General features: G+C 34.8%; 1 protein-coding gene across 5 annotated transcripts in view; it reads left to right on the plus strand.

Moving 5' to 3' along the window:
* NUP98 (nucleoporin 98 and 96 precursor) overlaps positions 1–19923 on the plus strand; it is an 81660-nt gene that overhangs the window by 46568 nt on the left and 15169 nt on the right. For 4 of the 5 annotated variants that reach the window (XM_031460198.2, XM_031460197.2, XM_031460201.2 and 1 more), the window contains 9 exons: positions 1394–1510; positions 2684–2979; positions 5337–5450; positions 6122–6260; positions 9554–9731; positions 10511–10675; positions 16010–16192; positions 16915–17071; positions 18406–18835. In XM_031460198.2, coding sequence (XP_031316058.1) covers positions 1394–1510; positions 2684–2979; positions 5337–5450; positions 6122–6260; positions 9554–9731; positions 10511–10675; positions 16010–16192; positions 16915–17071; positions 18406–18835 — 1779 coding nt within the window. The remainder of the gene's footprint in view (positions 1–1393; positions 1511–2683; positions 2980–5336; positions 5451–6121; positions 6261–9553; positions 9732–10510; positions 10676–16009; positions 16193–16914; positions 17072–18405; positions 18836–19923) is intronic. The other variant, XM_031460200.2, reaches the window with a different exon arrangement.

Here is a 19923-nt window from a genome sequence, read left to right on the forward strand (position 1 = left end):
AGCCGTCCATTTTACATTTCTACCAGCATTGCACAGTGTTTCTATTTTCTCCATATTCTTATCAGCACTTGTTATATTCTGGTTGGTCTGTTATGTTTATCATAGCCATACTAGTGGATGTGAAGTGGTACCTCATGTTTGTAATTTACATTTCCTTTTTGATTAGTAATGTTGCATATCTTATCATGGGGTTATTGGCCATTTGTCTTCTTGGCAGAAAACTTCTTGGCAGTAACTGGAGTTCAAGGATAATGATATTAATGTTCAGAGGTTTGTTTTTTTTTTATGATGGGTGCTTATTGAAATGAGTTAAATCTGAACTTAGGGCCACCTGCTTTTTACTTTTAGTCCTCTTTTAACTTCAGTGGTAAAGACTTTCCAGGTCCCAACACAAAACAAGTGGCATTCACTAGTGCCCCATCACCTTGGTGGCTCAGTCTGTGTCTCCCTGGTTCCACAAGACTGTCAAGTGCACCATCAGGCTCTTAGTCTTCCTCTTGGAATCACAAAAGTTCCCAGGAGAAAAATAACCCCAAATACCAGACATCTCCCTGTGCCACTGTCTCCCTAGGTTGCTGGTACAGTCATTTTTCACTATCTAGTTGGCTCTCAGTGCCTAAGTGGAGGTTAATTAAGATATCTTATAATCCTAAAAATACGTTTTTTTCAGATATATATATATATATCTGAATTGCTTTGCTATACACCTCAAACTAACATTGTAAATCAACTACACTTCAATAAACAATAAAATTTTGAAAAAAATATCTTATGTGCCCTTCTGCCTAAAGCTTGTTTACTGTAGAGGTTCTTGCCTCAAGTAAACCTACTGTATACACAAACCTAAACACTTCCGGTATTTGTGATCATTTGCATCATTAGATACCAGAGTTTTTTACTACTCTTTTTTTTTAAAGAAATCTTCCTCATTTAATCAACAAATACCTATTCTCCTATTTTCCTTCAAGGCAGCATACCAAGTTCTATGGAGGAGCAGACATAAATCTTGACTGCCAAAAAAGAAAAAATACTTAAAGAGAGAAAAGTCATGTAGAGAAATAATTGAAATATACAACATAGTGTGATAAGTAAACTAGTGTCTGGGCAAAGTGCTCAGGAAGTTCAGAAAAGTTAGAATGTTTTCAAGGGGATTTCCTTACTTGGTTTTGATGTGCTTCGCTTATTCTGCCAAACACTACAGTGTAATATGTTTGAGATTTTATGTTCTGATTATGTATTGATGGGAAAAGTTTGTGAATTGAACTTCTTAGGTCAGTTTTAGAGGTATGTGAGTTGAATAAGAGTGCCCTTTTCGACTCCAGGTTTTAAGATAATGTATGTGACCTAATTATGTGTGCCTGAGTTCTTTTTTTCCTTTGGTCTCTGATTATAGGAAGAGCATTAAGAAGTTGGTTTTGAAAAACCTTAATAATAGCAATCTCTTCTCTCCTGTTAATCGTGATTCAGAAGATCTAGCTTCACCGTCTGATTTTCCAGAAAATGGAGAGAGGTAAACAATTCTGCTTTGGGTTATTTCTGGTAGAGAGCCCTGTTCTCATTTTGAAGAGATTCTGAGTTTAAAACTGACTCATGCTATGAAAATTTATGAAGTTCGGTGAATATTGCATAGAAGTATTACAGCACATGAGCACCTGGAAATTATGTCATGTTTTTGCTTCTTGAGTACTTTATCCCTTAAAATGATTGTTTTTCTAATTTAGTTCTGCAAAACTGTTTTGTTATCCATGTATGTCATTTTGGACAGGGTTAGCATGCATATGACACCCCTTGCCCCCCTAAAAATAAGGGATATTTTGTTTGTGATCATTATTAATGTGATACGTAGTTGTAACCAACTAAACAACAACCAAAAACACCCATTAGAGAAATACATAAAGGAAGAAGTGCAGGTGTATACACTAATCTTTAATAATTTGGTATATATTTTTAGGGTTTTTAGAGATTATGCATGAATGATATAATCTGTAACCTGCTTATTTCCACTTATTTTATTATAAACACCTTTCCACATTGATACGAATAATCTGCCCCATCTTTAATGACGCTGTAACTATTGTGAATGTAAGATAATTCAGTCAGTCCTCTAGTGGAGGTCATTTAGATTATTTTGGTATTCCTATATTTAGAATTATGCTTCAGTGAAAAATCCTTGTATGTATGTCCTTGCACTCCTGTTTTCTTCTCTTTGGATAACAATTTTGATTTTTCATTAATGAAGCATTTTCCAATACCTTGCTGAATTCTAATACCTTGCTATTAAAAATCTAAAAATTCAGTTTTTTATTTTGAAATTCACCACTGATGATTTGACCCCCACATAGTAGAGCGCGCACACACACACACCCAACTAAAAATTGGAATGCTCACATTCATTCATTCATTCATGAAAATATTTCAGTTAAAAGCATGGAATCTATAGCCAGATTTTATAGTGATTATTTTTCTGTGACCTTTGACAAGTTATTTTTCTGTGTCTGAGTTTTCTATAAAATAGAATGATAGTAACCTATTGTTTACAAGATTATTATAAGAACTTTTAATACATGGAATAAGCTAGAACAGTGCAAGATACTTAGTAAAGGCTTAGTAATGGTTGACTGCTATCATTGTTACTACTACTATTACAAGGGGCTAAGGTATTTTTTATTTTCTCCCTTTTCAGATTCAGTTTTCTGAGCAAACCAGTTGATGAGAACCATCAGCAGGATGGAGATGATGATTCTCTTGTGTCACGTTTTTATACTAACCCTATTGCCAAACCCATTCCTCAAACCCCAGAGAGTGCTGGAAATAAACATAACAGCAGCAACAATGTGGATGACACCATTGTTGCATTAAACATGCGTGCTGCCTTGCGAAATGGGCTGGAAGGAAGCAGTGAAGAGACCTCTTTTCATGAGGAGTCACTGCAGGATGACCGAGAAGAAATAGAAAATACTTACAATATGCATCCGGCAGGTCAGACTCAGATCCTCACATGAGTAATCTCTTACCAGTCTTTTGTGACCTCTTGTTTGTCACAGGTTTTCAACATAGTAGAAGTCAGCTTTCTGAACTTTTAAATCTTTTTTATTGCATTTTATGGAAGTTAACATTTAAACACTTTTCACTGGTGCTTTGGTTGATTTGTAATTCATATTTTGTACTTTTGGTGTAGTTAATACTCATTTTATTAAGTATCCTGGTATAATTTAAATATATCATATTTTATAGCCACAGAGACTATTCTCATAACTTTTCCTAGCCTTATAATCTCACATAGATTGCTTATTGTTTTTTTAATTAAAATGATAGCAGTAATTACTTATCATATGAGGTTTTTGAGATTCAAGTAGATTAAGCATGTAAACCATAATGACTAGTATATGGATTCATGTGTTAGTGGTTGCTATGGTTATTTATTATCACCTCAGTTTTGTGCTTTTCTTTTTTTGCTCCCAACAATGAACTGATTAGTTTTTCCCAACTAAGCCATGAAACAACTAGTATAAACTGCAAAATTGTAATATGTTGATCAGATGCTTAAAGTTTGCCTTTTTTCTGTGTTGATTTAACGTCTCATTTGGGTTTTGATGAATGTCATTTCCCCTCCCCCCATTTTTAAAAGCTGAGGTGCAATTTATATAGTGAGGTGCCTAGATCTTAAATGTGCATTTCAGTGAATTTTGACATATATATTCTCAAGTATCCAGTACTTAATCAAGAGATAGAATATTTCTTTCATCCTGGAAAGTTCCTTTGTGTCCCTGTCTCCAGAAGCCAACCACAGCCTGGTTTCTGTCACATAGATTAGTTTTGCTTATTCTTTTTTTTTTTTTTTTTTTGAATTTTGTTTTTGTTTTTGTTTTTGGAGGGAGAGGAGGTAGTTAGGTTCACTTATTTTAATGGCAGTACTGGGGAATGAACTCAGGACTTCATGCATGCTAAACACACGCTCTACCACTGAGCTGTACCCTCCCCCCAGTTTTGCCTATTCTTGAATTTCATATAAATGAAATCATGTTATACATACTCTTTTTGACTCTAATTTTTATGAAATTTTATCCATGTTGTATACTTACTGACAGTTCATTCTTTTTATTGCTGAGTAGTATTTCATTATATGAATGTGACACATTTGGTTTCTCCATTCTGTTAGTGAACATTGAGGTTATTTTACAGTTTTTTTTGATGTGTCTGTGAAATGATTCTGTATCTGATTATCTTACTGCCTTCATTTATATCTTCTAGTCACTTGGTGCCCTAAGGAAAAACTTTATACTTTCACATTAAGAATCCCAAGTATATTTGTGTTTATACATTTACATGAATTCATTATGATACTACATATTGGTCTTTCTAGTTTTCTCATTGACCTTGTTCACTACCTCCCAATTTAGAATTCCATTCCTAGGGTTACTTTTACAGCCCTCAAAACCTTGTGCATAGAGAAGCAAGTTAACCATGAATGGGCCTTACTGGAGGCTGAAATTTGATCTTATATTAGCCTTAAGCTCTTTCTCTCTCAGAGAGCGAGTTAGCATGATGTCTACCTATAAATGGAACAAGGAGTGATTGAACAAACATACCTGTACTATGTTTTCTTTTATCTCTTCAGAAATCTACCTAGTTAATACTTTTTAAAATAATGGTAATATAGACCTTTAGGTTTCCATTTGTCTGTGGAACTTTCTCATGTAGGACTTTTCATCTTGATTTTAGCTCTCAATTTGGAGATGTAAATTTGAAAGATACAAGAGGTTTATAGACAAGATACAAAACAAAGTATTGGGTTTGGAGTTTTAGTTCCACCTCTACCACTGAATTACTGTATAAGACAAAATCCTGGATTTGGGCATCTTCTATGTGTAAAATAAAAGAAAAAATAAGTCTTTCGCAGAAATGTATTCTATGGAATGCCTTTCATAGTGCAGTATGTTTATGGGTGTCATTTGTAAAGGATTCTGTGATCAGTTAAGTCTTGGAAACACTGGATTAAGTAAGGTTAAATAGATTTTGGGGGGGGGTTCATAACCTGTAATATACTATCTTGTGCATGTTCCCCAAAGTTATTTGACCAGAAAGCTTTTTTTTTAAAAAAAAAAAATGGTTTCCCCCGGGAGTAGTGTTTCTTAGAAAACCAGTTTGGAAAAATGCTTTATTTCAGTATATTTTCTCTTTACATAAAAATTTAGTTCCGATTATTTCAGGTAGTTTTTTAAATTATCCTTTTTGTAGGAAATTTTTTAAAAGGAAAAAGTGAAATGAATATTACTGAATATTCTCTAATTAAGGACAGTCACAACTAATACTATATTCTGTTTCTTTTATCATAGGCATTGTTCTCACTAAGGTTGGTTACTATACTATTCCATCCATGGATGACCTTGCTAAAATTACCAATGATAAAGGAGAGTGCATCGTCTCTGACTTCACTATTGGTCGTAAAGGTGAGTGTGAGTTAGTGGATAAGCCAGAGATCTACACCTTATTTCTGTAGTTAAGTAAAGGAAGCTCTTGATAGCTGAATTTGTGTTTTGCCTACATTTGGACCCACCTTGGCGTGACTAGATGCTGATTGACAAGTAACAAAATAAGACTAGAACCTTGTAACATTCTTTCGTAAGTATTTGACCTACTGCAGTTTTCAACAATTAAAGAAAATACTGTAAACAGCAAGAAATACTAAGTGAGAAAATTGAATTGTTGACAAGAGATGGGTGATATTTAGGTTCAACTTCATATTAAGTTATTACGGATTTAATTTTCTTGGGTAAAAAAATCTCGTCTTGCTGTATTTTAACACTAAAAGAAGGATTTGGGTATTTTAATTCATGCTGCAGGCTGGGGCTAAGGGTTGTTTATTGAGCAGCAGTACAGATACTTGGGAAGAGATTTTTAAAGGCTGTTTTGAGGATAACACAAGTGCTGTGAAAATGCATATGTTAAATCAGGTTAACACTGTATTTGATATCACCTTCTAATACTTATGTTAGATGAAATAACCCATTCAAAGTGTTGCTAGATGATTTAAAACATTCATTAATGTTTAAAACTGCTTACTAGTAGATATTTGCCCTCTATACAAGATAAGTTTTTAACTGTTTACTCTGCCTTATAGGTTATGGTTCAATCTATTTTGAAGGAGAAGTGAATTTGACAAATCTAAATTTAGATGATATTGTGCATATCCGAAGGAAAGAAGTGATTGTCTATTTAGATGATAACCAAAAACCACCTGTGGGTGAAGGACTAAATAGGTATGAATTTATTTACCTATTTGGAAAATAATCAGCTAAATCACAATTTTTTCTCTGTTAGCAAAAATTTGTGTTATAAATTTTTTGCAGCTTAGCTTTTTTGAATTACTGTACAGTGTATGATTATTGTCTGTCTACTTTTGTTTAAAAATATAAGTGATAAATGCTACACTGTGACCTTTTTGACTCCTTTTTTTATAATATTATCAGATCCAATTATTAGTTTCCAAAAATACTTTTTAATAGTATTTATTTTCTTATTTCTGCTGTGGCCATGCTTCACTCTTTCTCTATATTTTAGTATGAGATAGTAGCTTCTAATATCTTTTTCCACAGGTTAAAGGGCCATAGTTAAAATGATTTATGTTCACAACTTACCAAGATTGAGTCATGAAGAGATAGAAAATCTGAACAGCCCTATAACTAACAAGGAGATTGAGTTAGTAATCAGCTCCCCAACCCCATATGCTGGACCAGATTATTTCACTGGTGAATTCTGCCAAGCATTTAAAGAAGAATTCATGTCAGTTCTCTTCAGACTCTTCCAAAAAATTGAGGAGGGAACACTTCCTAACTAATTCTGTGAATCAAGCATTACCCTGATTCCAAAGCAGAACTACAGACAAATATCTTTGAATATTGATGTAAACACCCTCAACAAAATACTAGCAAATAGAATTCAGCAGTACATTGAAAGGATTATACACCATGACCAAATCAGATTTATTTCTGGAATGTACAGATGGCTTAACTACAAAAATTGATGAATATAAGGAACCACATTTATAGAATGAAGGAAGAAAACCATGTGATATCTCAATTGATGCAGAAAAGCATTTTTAACAAAGTTCAACACTCTTTCATGATAAAAACACTGAACAAAACAGAGATAGAAGGAAACTACCTCAGCATAATAAAGGCCATATTTGAAAAACCCACAGTGAATATCATACTCAGTAGTGAAAGACTGAAAGCTTTTCTTGTGGAATCAGGAATAAGACAAGGATGCTGAGTTTTGCCTCCTCCATTCAACATAATACTGGAAGTCCTAGCAAAAGCAATTAAATAAAAAAAAAAAAAGACATTCAAATTGGAAAGAAAGAAGTAAAATTATCTCTGTTCACTGATGACAAAATCTTATGCATAGAAAGCCTGAAGATTCCACAAAAGACATATAGCTAATAAACAAATTCAGCAAGGTAGCAGGATGTAAAATCAACACAAAAAAATCAGTTGAGTTTCTGTACACTAGCAATGAATTATCTGAAAAGGAAGTTAAGCAGTTTGACTTACAGTAACGTCAAAAAGAATAAAATACTTAGGAATAAAGTTAACCAAGGAGGCAAAAGACTTGTACACTGAAAACTATAAAACATTGCTGAGAGAAATTGGAAGACAAATAAATGGAAAGATAGCCCATGCTCATGGATTAAAAGGCTTAAAATTGTTAGAATGTCTGTTTTACCCAAAGCAATCTACTGATGTAATGCGATCCCTATCAAAATCCCAGTTGCATGTCCTTTTTTTAAAAAAAAGATTTTTTAATTAATTATTTATTTAGTCAGTCTTTTTTGGGGGGGGTTAGGTTTTTATTTATTTATTTTAATGGAGGTACTGGGGATTAAACCCAGGACCTTGTACATGCTAAGCACACGCTCTGCCACTGAGTTGTACTTCCCCCTGACCAGTTACATTTCTTGCAGAAATAGAAAAATTCATCCTCATTTTATACAGAATCTCACCAGTACCACAGATAGCCACATATATGATTAAATGATTTTCTGTAAGCTTGCCGAGACCATGAGATGGGAAGAGAACAATCTCTTCAACAAATATTTTTGGAAAAACTGAATATCCATGTGAAGAAGAATGAAGTTAGACCCTTACCTTATGCTGTATATAAAAATTAAATGAATCAAAGACCTAAACATAAGACTTAAAACCATAAAACTCTTAGAATAAGGCATTGGAGAAGTTTCACAACATATTAAACAAGGATTTCCTAGGCCCAACTCTAAATGCATAGGCAACAAATAGTAAAAATAAAAAAGATGCTCAACATTGCTAATAATTAGGGAAATGCAAATTTAAACCACAGTGAGCTATCACACCCTTTAGGAGGTTACTATAAAAGAAAAGTAACGTGTTTTTGTGAAAGTGTGGAGAAATTGGAGCCTTTGTGTGTTGGTGGGAATGTAAAATGTGGCACAGCTACTATGGAAAAGAGTATGCATGATGGTTCCTCAAAAAATTAAAGGTGATCCAGCAATTCCACTTCTGAGTATATATCTAAAAGAATTAAAGGCAGGAGCTTGAAAAAATATTTACATACCCATATTCATAGCAGCACTATTCATAGTAGCCATGAGGTATACACACAATGGAATGTTAGCCTTAAAAAAGGAAGGAACTCTGACACATGCTACAACTTGGATGAACCTGTAGGATATTATGCTAAGTGAAATAAGCCGGTTGCAGAAAGACAAATACTATATGATTCAATTTATTTGAGGCATCTAGAGATCAGATTCATAGAAGCAGGAAGTAGAATAGTGGTTGCCAGTGGCTGGACATAGAGAGAAATGGGGAGTTGTTTTTTAATGGGTAGAGTTTCGGTTTTTCAAGATGAAGAAGTTCTGGAGATTGTTCACACAACAATGTGAATATGTTTAATACTACTGAATGGTACAGTTAGAAATGGTTAAATGGTAACCTCTATCATACTTCTTTGCTACAATAAAATAATATTTAAAAAGTCATCTATTATATGCTAGTCATTGTACTAGATGCAAGGTGTACAGAATGAATAGGACATATCCTTGATTTCAAATATTGCTCTTAGAAGAAGCACATTACCATTATTATAGTCCTCTTCACACTCACTGTTTAATGATTAATACTGTGATGTTCCTCATACCTCATTCTGCAGGCATTTATTGTTAGTAGTTGCCACTGTTATTACTATTGTTGTTATTTACAATAGCACTTTAAGAGCTTCACTAAGATCTTAAGTCCATAAGCACTGGACTTGGTTAAGGTTGTATATAGCTTAAGTGTTACTAAAATCAGATAAAAGGAGTTTGACACTCTAGAATCAGATACTTAGTTGGTGTAGAGGTAATTCCTTGCTCTTAAGCCAGTCTACCTTGGGAGGCAAGACTCAAGTTTATGAAACACCTGCAGAATAATTCCAAAGTAACACAGTTAGCTTTATTTGCTATTTATATAGATGTTACTTGGCTTTCTGGTCCTAAATATGAAACATTTACACTTCACTCGGTTGTTTATTATAGGAAGGCTGAAGTTACATTGGATGGAGTTTGGCCAACAGATAAAACATCTCGATGTTTAATAAAGAGCCCAGATCGACTTGCTGATATCAACTATGAGGGAAGATTGGAAGCAGTTTCAAGGAAACAAGGAGCTCAGTTCAAAGAGTACCGTCCTGAAACAGGTTCTTGGGTGTTTAAGGTATAGTCACTTAACCTAGTTCTTATAAACTGTAGTTAGACATTATAAACAGTATATAGTGTATAGAAGTTATAAGCCTAGTTCTTATAAACTATAGTTATAAACTATGTTAGAAGGGATCCTCTCAAATTCTGTTTTTACAAATTAGAAAATAGATACAGAGACACATAATAATATGCTCAAAATTACACATGTTGTTAAACCCCAGAGCAGTAAGGGAGCAGTTACAAACTTTATGGGCTGATGATTCAAATCCTGCACCCTATCTTGTGACCATTTAGATACACCTCTACAGTGTGGTTTTTCTAATTTGTGGCATCATTAGGGACATTAGGCAGAATTTTTGTCTCTTGATAGATCAGCTCTTCCTAAATAATTGTTATTCTTTTAAAGATTTTGGGGATGTAGATGTTGACTTCTTTCCTTGATAGTTTAGTACAGTGGACTCTCTCTTCTAGGCCAGTTGGATTATTTAGCCTGTTGAAGGCCTTTGTGTATGTAGAGAAGAACTAGACAGTATGTAGATGCGAAAATAGTAAGGGCTCTTTTGGATATAGTTTCCTGTATTAATATATTCAGTAATTATATGAGTACTACATGTACCAAACATCTAAATCTTGGGAAAACAGTAAAGTGTGATAAATGACATTCATTGTGCTTTAAATATTTTGATTTTTTTTTAAAGCTAATTCTGCAAGGTTGCAAGGGCAAGCATTGTGGAAACCCTTCTGAATGTAATAGTGTTAAAATTGATTTTGTTGGATTCTTCTCTTCCTTAGGTCTCCCATTTTTCTAAGTATGGCCTTCAGGATTCTGATGAAGAGGAGGAGGAACGGCCATCCAAAACTAGTACAAAGAAGTTGAAGACTGCCCCTTTGCCTCCTGCAGGCCAGGCCACCCCATTCCAGATGGCTCTTAATGGCAAACCAGCACCTCCACCCCAGGTAGAGACAGGACAATGAATTTGAATGGAATCCATGATACAGAAGTTGAAAGCAAGTCATTCAGCTAGTACAAAGCTGTTATGTGACACCTGGAACTTTGAAGAGTACAAATGTATTGGCAATCATATTGAGACAAGTACAAAGGAGGGCTTAAGGTGGTACTGGCATCTGTTTTTTACTTGAGAGATTTAAAGAATTCTCTTGCTGTTTGGATCATTGCTTCTACAGATTGTCATTCTTAAACATCTCCCTCTCTTTCATTTGGACTTCTGAATTCTCTGCTCAGTGATCAACTTAAGATAGTATTTTGCTTGTGTAGGTTGATGCCAAGTAAATCCTACTTTTGTTGACCATCTAATGTGCAGTTTATTCTTATTCTTTACCTCTGTGGATTTTTAAAAAGTTCAATTAGCTTTCTGCGAGGGTTTTTAAACTCCATTTTTCTCAAGTTGTTCACTTATACTTCAGGTAATCTCTTGATATTTGTATTTTAACAATACATAATCTTTATGAAAATACATAAAGCTTTAGAATACAAATGAATTACTTGGCTTGGAGAGAGTAGGGGCTGCATTGTTTATTGCAGTTACTTGTATCATACTCTTTTTCAGTATTGTTAAGCCAGTATATGCCTTTTGTCCTTGTAAGGAAAGGTTTGTATTTTAAATATCAGGTAGTTTTTTTGCCAACACGTAAAGAGTTTTACTTTCATTTGGATGTTGTTTATATTCAGTCAAGTTATAAAAAAATTTTTTTTCTTTGCTGCCATACTCCCTCAAAGAAGAGAACTTGATACAGAATTTCTTTGTAAAGCATCCTCTACCTCTCAGCTGCTAAAAGCAGGACCTTTGGAATTTTCCACGCTACAATTCTTATGGCTGCTAAAATGTGCGATTTTTATGATTTATTAAATAATTTCTTGGGAGGCACTGTCTGCAGATTGTTGTGTACGTATGTTCATATTTGCGCGTGGGGGGGGGTCCAATAAGTGGGAAATGGGACATATGCTGACTTATCTTTATACTATTTGTAGCATTTCGAATAGCCCCAAGAAATCTCTTCTGAATTTAAGAAATGGCTATAAATGGACTTGAGTTTCCAGTTACCCATATTCATTTTGTCTGACTCATATACTTTGTATAAATTCTCTTTCCAAAGTGTTTTTTAATCTTACGTTTACATGTATTTCTAAGATAAGAGTTAGCCTTCATTTCTGCCAATAAAAGTAGTACGTAGGATCCTAAATATACAGCTGGAAAAGAAAAGCTTCTCTGTGGACAGACAGAAAATTTATGTACTGTTGATATCACATCAGTGGTTTTAGGCTCTTTAATTCCCTGAATACAAATAGTAAGAGGTATCTGTAAATTTCTATGATGGCACTACACTAGGTGAGAGTTCTTTTGAAAAGTTGAGCACCAAAAAATTTCAGAACAAGGTCTAGGAAAAAGAGGTGGTAAGGATTAAGATGGGCAATGAGAACAATGAATAGGTATCTTTTTCAGGTATCTCTTTGATAGAGGAAGTTGGTGGTCTTTGACCTTTTGGGTGCACGAAGCAGAAATGGGAGAAATGGGTAGATTGTTTAGATATTCACGCTAATGTGTTAGACCAGTAATGTGTGATTCTGGAGAACTCTTCAACTGTGATGCCCAGTGACCTGTGTGAGGTGGGTGGGAAATGCCAGTGGTTGCACAGTTTTTAGTTATTAGTACCAGAGACCTACATTTTACTTGGCATGAGGAAAATACTTGAACCATCTGAATAAACTGGGAACAGCATCGTCTTCTCATCCAAGCATCAAGATGACTGTCTTCACATTGTCACCTGGCCTCCTGAAGAGATTGATTTCTGTGATGTGGTGGTCCTTCAGTCTGTTGTAGCTTTTTTTCCCCTCTGTACACACTCTCAGGTTCTCTGAGGGTGGGGGGATTCTTTGAGGCTAGGAAACTGGTTTTGTTTAATGGTTACATTTATTCTACTACCTTTTATATAATTTCCTCAGTCCCCTCTTTGCATTTCATTCTTAAGCCTTGCTTTGCTCCTAAAGAAGCAAGTAAATCTAAGCAAACAGAAAACAGAAAGGTAACTAAATTTTTATGTAATCTCTTATGCCTTTTAAGTTAGGGAAAATGTTGGCAGAAAAACCTTCATCACACAGATGAATTAAGGCGGTTGCAAACATTTGTTTGGTAGTTAGAACATTTGTTCCAAAATGCTCATCTGAGACTTAGTTTTCAGCTGACTGCCTCAGTACCTTGGTGAGCTTTGATTCTATAGATTTAGCATGAGGCTCAGGGTCAGGTGATTGAGATACACACCCAGGGTTCAGAACTGTTTGTCAGATCTTTGGCATTGAGGTAGAGAGACACGTTGCTTTTTCCTCTCAGCCTTATTCTGAAATGTGACTTGTGTTCAGTACAGTCAAAGCAAACGAGTTGACTTGCTCAGAAACTTAGCAAGTCACTTGATGAGCGCATTCAATAATTGTTCACTTGATGAGTGCATTCAAATAAATTTTTTATAGTTGTACTTCAAAAAAAAGTTTTTTAAAGGAAAAAAGTGATTAGGGTTTAGAATAAAATTCCACTTTATCTTTTGTTTACATTTTAAAAAAAGATAAAGTGGCAGCTATCTAAATTTATCCAGTGAATCTATATATTTTCATTCATATTTTATCTAGTTTTTATATATTACATATATATAAAATAATTCTATAGCCACAAAGTCCTTTTGCTTCATATATTCATGTTATTGAGTCATATTCCTCCTGCAGTAATATCCATGAATGTTTGTGTATAAACATGCACATTCTTGTGGGCCTTTGAAACCCTGTTATGGAATTTCCCTTGAACACAATATTGTTGACAGTGCTGATTTTCCAGCAAAATGAACATAAAACATTCTTTGCACTTAGAAAACAGGTTGTTTTGGAGGCAGGCAATAGTAGTAGTTATACTGGATTAAGCTGTTTGGCTGGGAGGACAATACGAATTATTTAAACATCGGTTTGACCTTGGACTGGGTATTCACCCTTCATTGAATAAGGGTATCTTGATATACTTTACTTATTTGAATTACTTTATTGGATTAAGAGATATTTTATCTTTAGGATTTTGTTATATGAGTTAGAGAATCGAGATTTCCAAAAACATTAATGTTTCAGTACTGAAACCTGACCTTCCATGTATCTAAAGAGACAGTCATTTTACAAATAGTGTCTGTGTACTTAGTATTTGTAATGGACTTCTTTTCTTTTTCCTTCTTTCCTTCCTTAATTTCTTCTGAGTCACCAATTTTTTATTAGTCTACTTTTCTTTCTAGGACTGGCTTTGAAGAAGCACCTGCTCTCCCAAGATTTCTTTAAAAGTAACCTCTTTTGGGGTAGTTTATTGCAATTACTTAGATATACTTAAAATTCACACACGGGGGTTCTAGGATTTTGCCTGGACCTCATAGTTTCATAGTAATTCTTTTCCCCTGTTCACTTATTCGACGATATTAGCCTATTAGGTTTGAAGTCTACGCATAAGGGTAAAGCAAATAAAATCTTGATCCTTGGCATTCTTCAAGATAGGCTGAGTCCCATAGGACTCTGATCTAGTTATTTGATGAAATCCTCCCACTTTGCCAAAACGTTCTAAGTGAGCATGTCTTGCTGTTACTATTACTCGTTTGTTGAATAGTATAAAAAATTGGAGCCATCCTCCCCCTTCTTCCTTTCTTCCCACCTATAATCACTCTTTATCCTTTTATAGTTATTAGTCGCATTTTCTACCTTATAGCAAGCACTGCATTAGGCAGTAGAAATAAAGTGTTTTGATTAATATTGGATTTAACACTACTTGGTGTTAGATACATAAAATAGTAGGTTATAATCTCTGCTTTCAAGCCTTCACAATCTGGTAGGACAAATATATATATACACACACACATAAATGTGTGTGTGTATATATATTACAAGAAATAATATGTCATGGTACATTATGTAAAATAAGTACAGACAGTATTATGGGAACAAGCAGAAGAGGGTATTCTGACAAGTTTACAGAGTCTGGGGAGTTTTAAAAAGTACCATTTTTGCATTTTAACTGTTACCTAGCCTCCAGTTTTGTTAGAGCAGTCCTTGGGGAATGTTCACGACTAAAGTGGCAATTCACTGTATCCAACACCCCAGTTTTTTGGGGGGTTTTTTTGGTATGGTTATAGATGGGAGTAATCATTTTTTTAGTGAGGATATTTGTTGAAGGGATGCAGAGGAGTAATAGATATACCTTTGAAAATAAGTTTTTAACAGTTACACTAATTGTTTCTTGGTCCAAAGAAGTCATGAAACTTTTTTTAAACCATCTGTTGTATAATAGCATCCTTTTGAAATTTTGCATGAAATAGGCCACTTGTGAAAGATAAACCAAAAAATTGTAGGGGTTTAGCAATCTACAGATGATATAAGAAAGATAACTGGTAGAACTCTTAGATGAGGATGTTTCATAAATTGGTTTAGCCCCTTGTTAACATTTTACCAAGTCGTATGTGACTTTAGGATATATTTAATGAAATGTTCTGAGCCAATTAATTTTACAGTGTGTTTCAGCTTTGTATTTACCTTTTTAAACCATACTGTTAATCATGGCTGTATCTTTAAAACTGCTTAATAAATGTGAATATAACTCTTGACACATTTAAACATAAATGAATTATTCCCGGATTGAAAATGTTCCTCATGTTATTTTGTGTTTCCTTTGGGAAATTAGAGTAGACATTCCTCATCTGACATGGTACTGTGCAGGTAGAACCCAGTTAACCTTAGGATTCAGTCACTCAAAAGATAAATTCCAAGGTCAAAGTTGTGTGTGTTAACTAGAAATTTTATTTCTAAATGTTTTCTTTAAGAAAATGCAAAGTTACTGAAGACTTTGATACTTGTCCCTTTTATTCTCTTGGCCTATTGATTTCTGGCTACAGGCAGTGTAAGGGCAGGATAACCCTGTGTGAATCAGAAAATTACAGTTGCTAGCTAAATCAGGGAAAGCATAATCTTTATTTGAAGGCTACCATTTGTTCAGGGTGAGTGCTGGCATAGATTGCAGACAGCAGACCATAACATTGCAGAAGGGTGATTCCATGAATCCTCATTTAGATCCTAAGTACTAATAGAAGAACTTTGGAGTAATTGTTATTAAATCCTCATTAGCAAATTTGTTACCTCACATTATAATAGAATGGGCAGAATCTAATACTGTTTTATTCTAAATAAACTTAATATGGTCTAGAAGCTCTATGTCTATTTGGTGTAATTTAATGCTGCTTCCCTAATCTTTCTGCTATCTACAGAGCCAGAGCCCAGAGGTGGAGCAGTTAGGGAGGGTTGTGGAACTGGACAGTGACATGGTAGATATCACCCAGGAGCCAGTTTTGGATTCCATGTTAGAAGAGAGCGTGCCTGAGGATCAGGAACCTGTGTCCGCCTCAACACACATTGCATCTTCACTGGGAATTAATCCACATGTCTTACAGGTGAAGTCCTAACCCATCCTTACTACACCAGGAATCCAAACTAATATTTATCTCCCTTTCATAACATCAGGTTTTTTCCTTCATTAATCACTTAAGAGCATTGAGTGGTCATTGGAATGAGAAGAAACAGGAATGTGGCCCATGTTTGGGCATCATTTTCCTGTTTGTGGAGGGAAGGCTATATGGAGATTCAGAAGACCTAGATTCTAACTTCAGTTTTGTAACCATTACTATGTGACTTTTGGGCAAGTCATTTAATATGTGTGAGCACTGATGTTTCTCTATAAAATATTCATTTTATAGTTCATTTACTTCAGAGTGGTTTTGAGGCTCTAGAAAGTGCTCCACAAAAGTTAAAAAAAAAAAAAACATAGATACAAGTTTCTTTAAGCTCTGTCTCCACTTGCTCCTGCTTATGCCTTTTGTCACATTATGAATATAGCCTTTGTCTTCTATTTGACTTTGAAATTAATTCATTGAGCAAACATGTGAGTAATGCTGTGTGCCAGGCTCTGGTGAGACTGCATATACAAAGGAGAGGAGTTTTATATAACTTCTATCCTCCAGGCACACATAGTGTAATGGAGTCAGTCACACAATTTTATACTAGCTCTGGACACAGCCTGAGACAGAACTTTTTATTGGTTGTTGTAAACTGTATTTTTCTTTTATGGCCTTTGCATTTGGGGAGCATATTCATTCTATAAGTATTACCTTTTTAGATCATGAAAGCATCTTTGCTTGCTGATGAAGAAGATGTAGATATGGTCATGGATCAACGCTTCAGTCGCCTTCCTTCTAAAGCAGATACTTCTCAAGAAATCTGTTCTCCCAGGCTCCCCATTTCAGCAACTCACTCATCAAAATCCCGTTCACTAGGTACTGTAAAAAATGCTGTTTTACAAGAAAGCCATAAAGTTCAGCTACTCATGTATCTTCTTCTAAGTTGAGTCAACTTCTAGCAAATATCCCTCTAAAGGCATCTGATAATAAAGATGCCAAAGGAAACGTACTCTTAAAAATATGTTAGGTGGGGCCCGTTTTTAAAAAAACAAGATTATTTGGTGCAGATGCAGAAGTTGTATGGAGAGAAAGGCATTTGTGTTTTGTTTAGGGGCGTATCGTCCTGCACTATACTCTGTATAGTTCTAACACTATCCTTACTGCTTTCCAAGGGCAACTGTTGCTTCTTACAATACACAAAGCTTTTCTGCTTTGCCCTAAACCTTCCCAAATTCCCAGGGAAGCATTTACCTGTTTCATTTTAAAGCTTTTTCTTTTCTAGTGAGCTTGTAACTATGTGGATTGGAGGTCAAGTGTTGGTATCAACAAAGCACTTAATAAGCAGGTATAATTTCAGAACATTTTGAAAGCCAGAGGAACTACTAGGAAGAGATTTGTTTATGTTGTCTTAAAAACTAAATGTTTATTTTTCAATTCTTTTCAGTGCCCTTATTACAAACTTTCATTTAAAAAAAGAATAATAAAGCATCAGTTAAACTTTTATAACAGCCTTTTCCATAATGAGCACTACATGAAACCTCATACTTCAATAACTAACTCCTTGCTTTAGATAGGAAACAGGCAATAGTAACAAGAACTATCCTTCTAAAAGGCATATATGCAACACAAGATGCTTCAGTGGGTTCTTGTTTCCTTAAGTCTAGCACTGAGTGCTGGAGTGTTAGGAATTTGAGTTCTGATCTTACTTTTTATAGTGACTAAGAAAGGGTTGCATTTGGCATTCTGATGAGGGCATGAGCCTTGGTGTCAGACTTATCTGGGCTTACCTCTCAGGCATGCCACTTAGTAGCTTTGTGGATTTGGACAAGTAACAGAACAGCCCAGTTTTCCTACCTATAAAATGAGAGCAGTAATATTCTTCACTTAAAGTTATTGAAGGATAAAATGAAATAATGAAACAATGTATACATATGGCTTATATGGAGTCTGCTGCAGGTAAGTGCTAGATAGTTTTTTAAATAGTAATAGTGTTTGTTATTAATGTTATTGTTGTTGACATCATCATCATTAGAATTCCTGCCTTGATTTCCTGATTGAAAAAGTAATTTCTGCAGAGTCTGATATATAACCTGCTTCTGGCCATCTATATCTGATTTAATTAGTTTAATAAAACTAATTTCAACTTTGCTGGTTGTTGTTCAAGAATCAATAGACTGTATTTCCTAATAGTCTTTTTCTCATTATTTTAGTAGGTGGGTTGCTACAATCAAAATTTACAAGTGGAACTTTTCTTTCACCAAGTGCCTCTTTACAAGAATGTCGCACTCCCAGAACATCATCATTGATGAATATCCCATCCACATCCCCTTGGTCTGTCCCTCCACCCCTGACCTCTGTGTTCACGGTGCCCAGCCCAGCCCCTGAGGTTCAGTTGAAAACAGTGGGTACACGCAGGCAACCAGGCCTAGTCCCTCTTGAAAAGTCTGTCACCTATGGAAAGGGGAAACTCTTGATGGACATGGCCCTGTTTATGGGACGCTCATTTCGGGTTGGTTGGGGCCCCAACTGGACTCTGGCTAATAGTGGAGAACAGCTGTGCAGCTCTCAGGAACTGGAAAATCATCAGATTGTTGAGTCTATGGAATATGGATTCCTGCCTAATCCAGCAGCTGTTAAATCGTGAGTTACATTTCCTTATGCTTTTTAAGGAAGGCAATATGGTAGGTGAGAAAAACCTTTCATTACCAAGAGACCCAAGGTCAGGGCCCTGCTTTGTGATCTTTTTAGATAAAATCTCAGCACAGTTTTAGATAGCAGAAGATATTTGTATAATTAAAAATTAAAATGATTAATAACTCCGTTTGTATCATCAGGGAGGGTATGAAATGTATATGATACTTACCTAATGGTTAAACTATAGTTGGAAATTTAACAGACCCAAAGCTAATGCGGCAGCATTCCTTGAGTGTTCATCCTTTTTATTGCATTAGTCATTTTTCTGTTTTCTCACTTAGATAGTTGTGATTTCTTCATATATAAAACATAGTCTCAATTAAAGCACATTTCCTATATCTTAGACCTAATAAGGTAGATGTATGAGCTATGGATAACCCGTACACAAGTATTTGGAAATAAGGAAATCTGGTAATTATGTATGTTATATATTTCTACATAATCCCCACCATTAATATTATGTATGTTTATAGTGATACATGCACTACTGATTATCTATATATACTTTTGTGGTAGTTATTAGGCAGTATACATACAGTTTTGTAAAGATATGTAACATTTTTCTGTTCACTTTTTATAATTATAACAAATTGTGCTACCTTTACTACAGATTAAGTATCTATGGTCACCTATTATTCTTAGTTTACAAAGTTGATTTTGAAGAAATAAAAAAAAAACAGCATCTCTTGTACCTCACAGTTAGGAATGTTGATCCTAAACCTAGGTTATCTATGATGATGTGATATTTTAGGGGTTGTTAATATCAATCTTAAAAATTGGATCAAGGCCAGTTTGCCTATATGCTCGTCTTAAGTGAGAGTCAGTTCCTTATATCTATAAGCTTATTAGCCGCATGACTTTTGATACCTCGCTAAGTATGATTTGAGAAGCACGTGTCCACAAGTAGCTTTTGGCCATTAGATTTCATAGTATCCAGATATATTACAGAGGCTATTTCCAAGTCTGATTGTACTGATTCCCTGATTGTTATAATCTAGCTTAAGAAGCCTTGGGATCCTAAATGTATGGATCAG

This window comes from Camelus dromedarius, chromosome 12, assembly GCF_036321535.1.
Source record: "Camelus dromedarius isolate mCamDro1 chromosome 12, mCamDro1.pat, whole genome shotgun sequence".
NCBI classification, from domain to species: Eukaryota; Metazoa; Chordata; class Mammalia; order Artiodactyla; family Camelidae; genus Camelus; species Camelus dromedarius.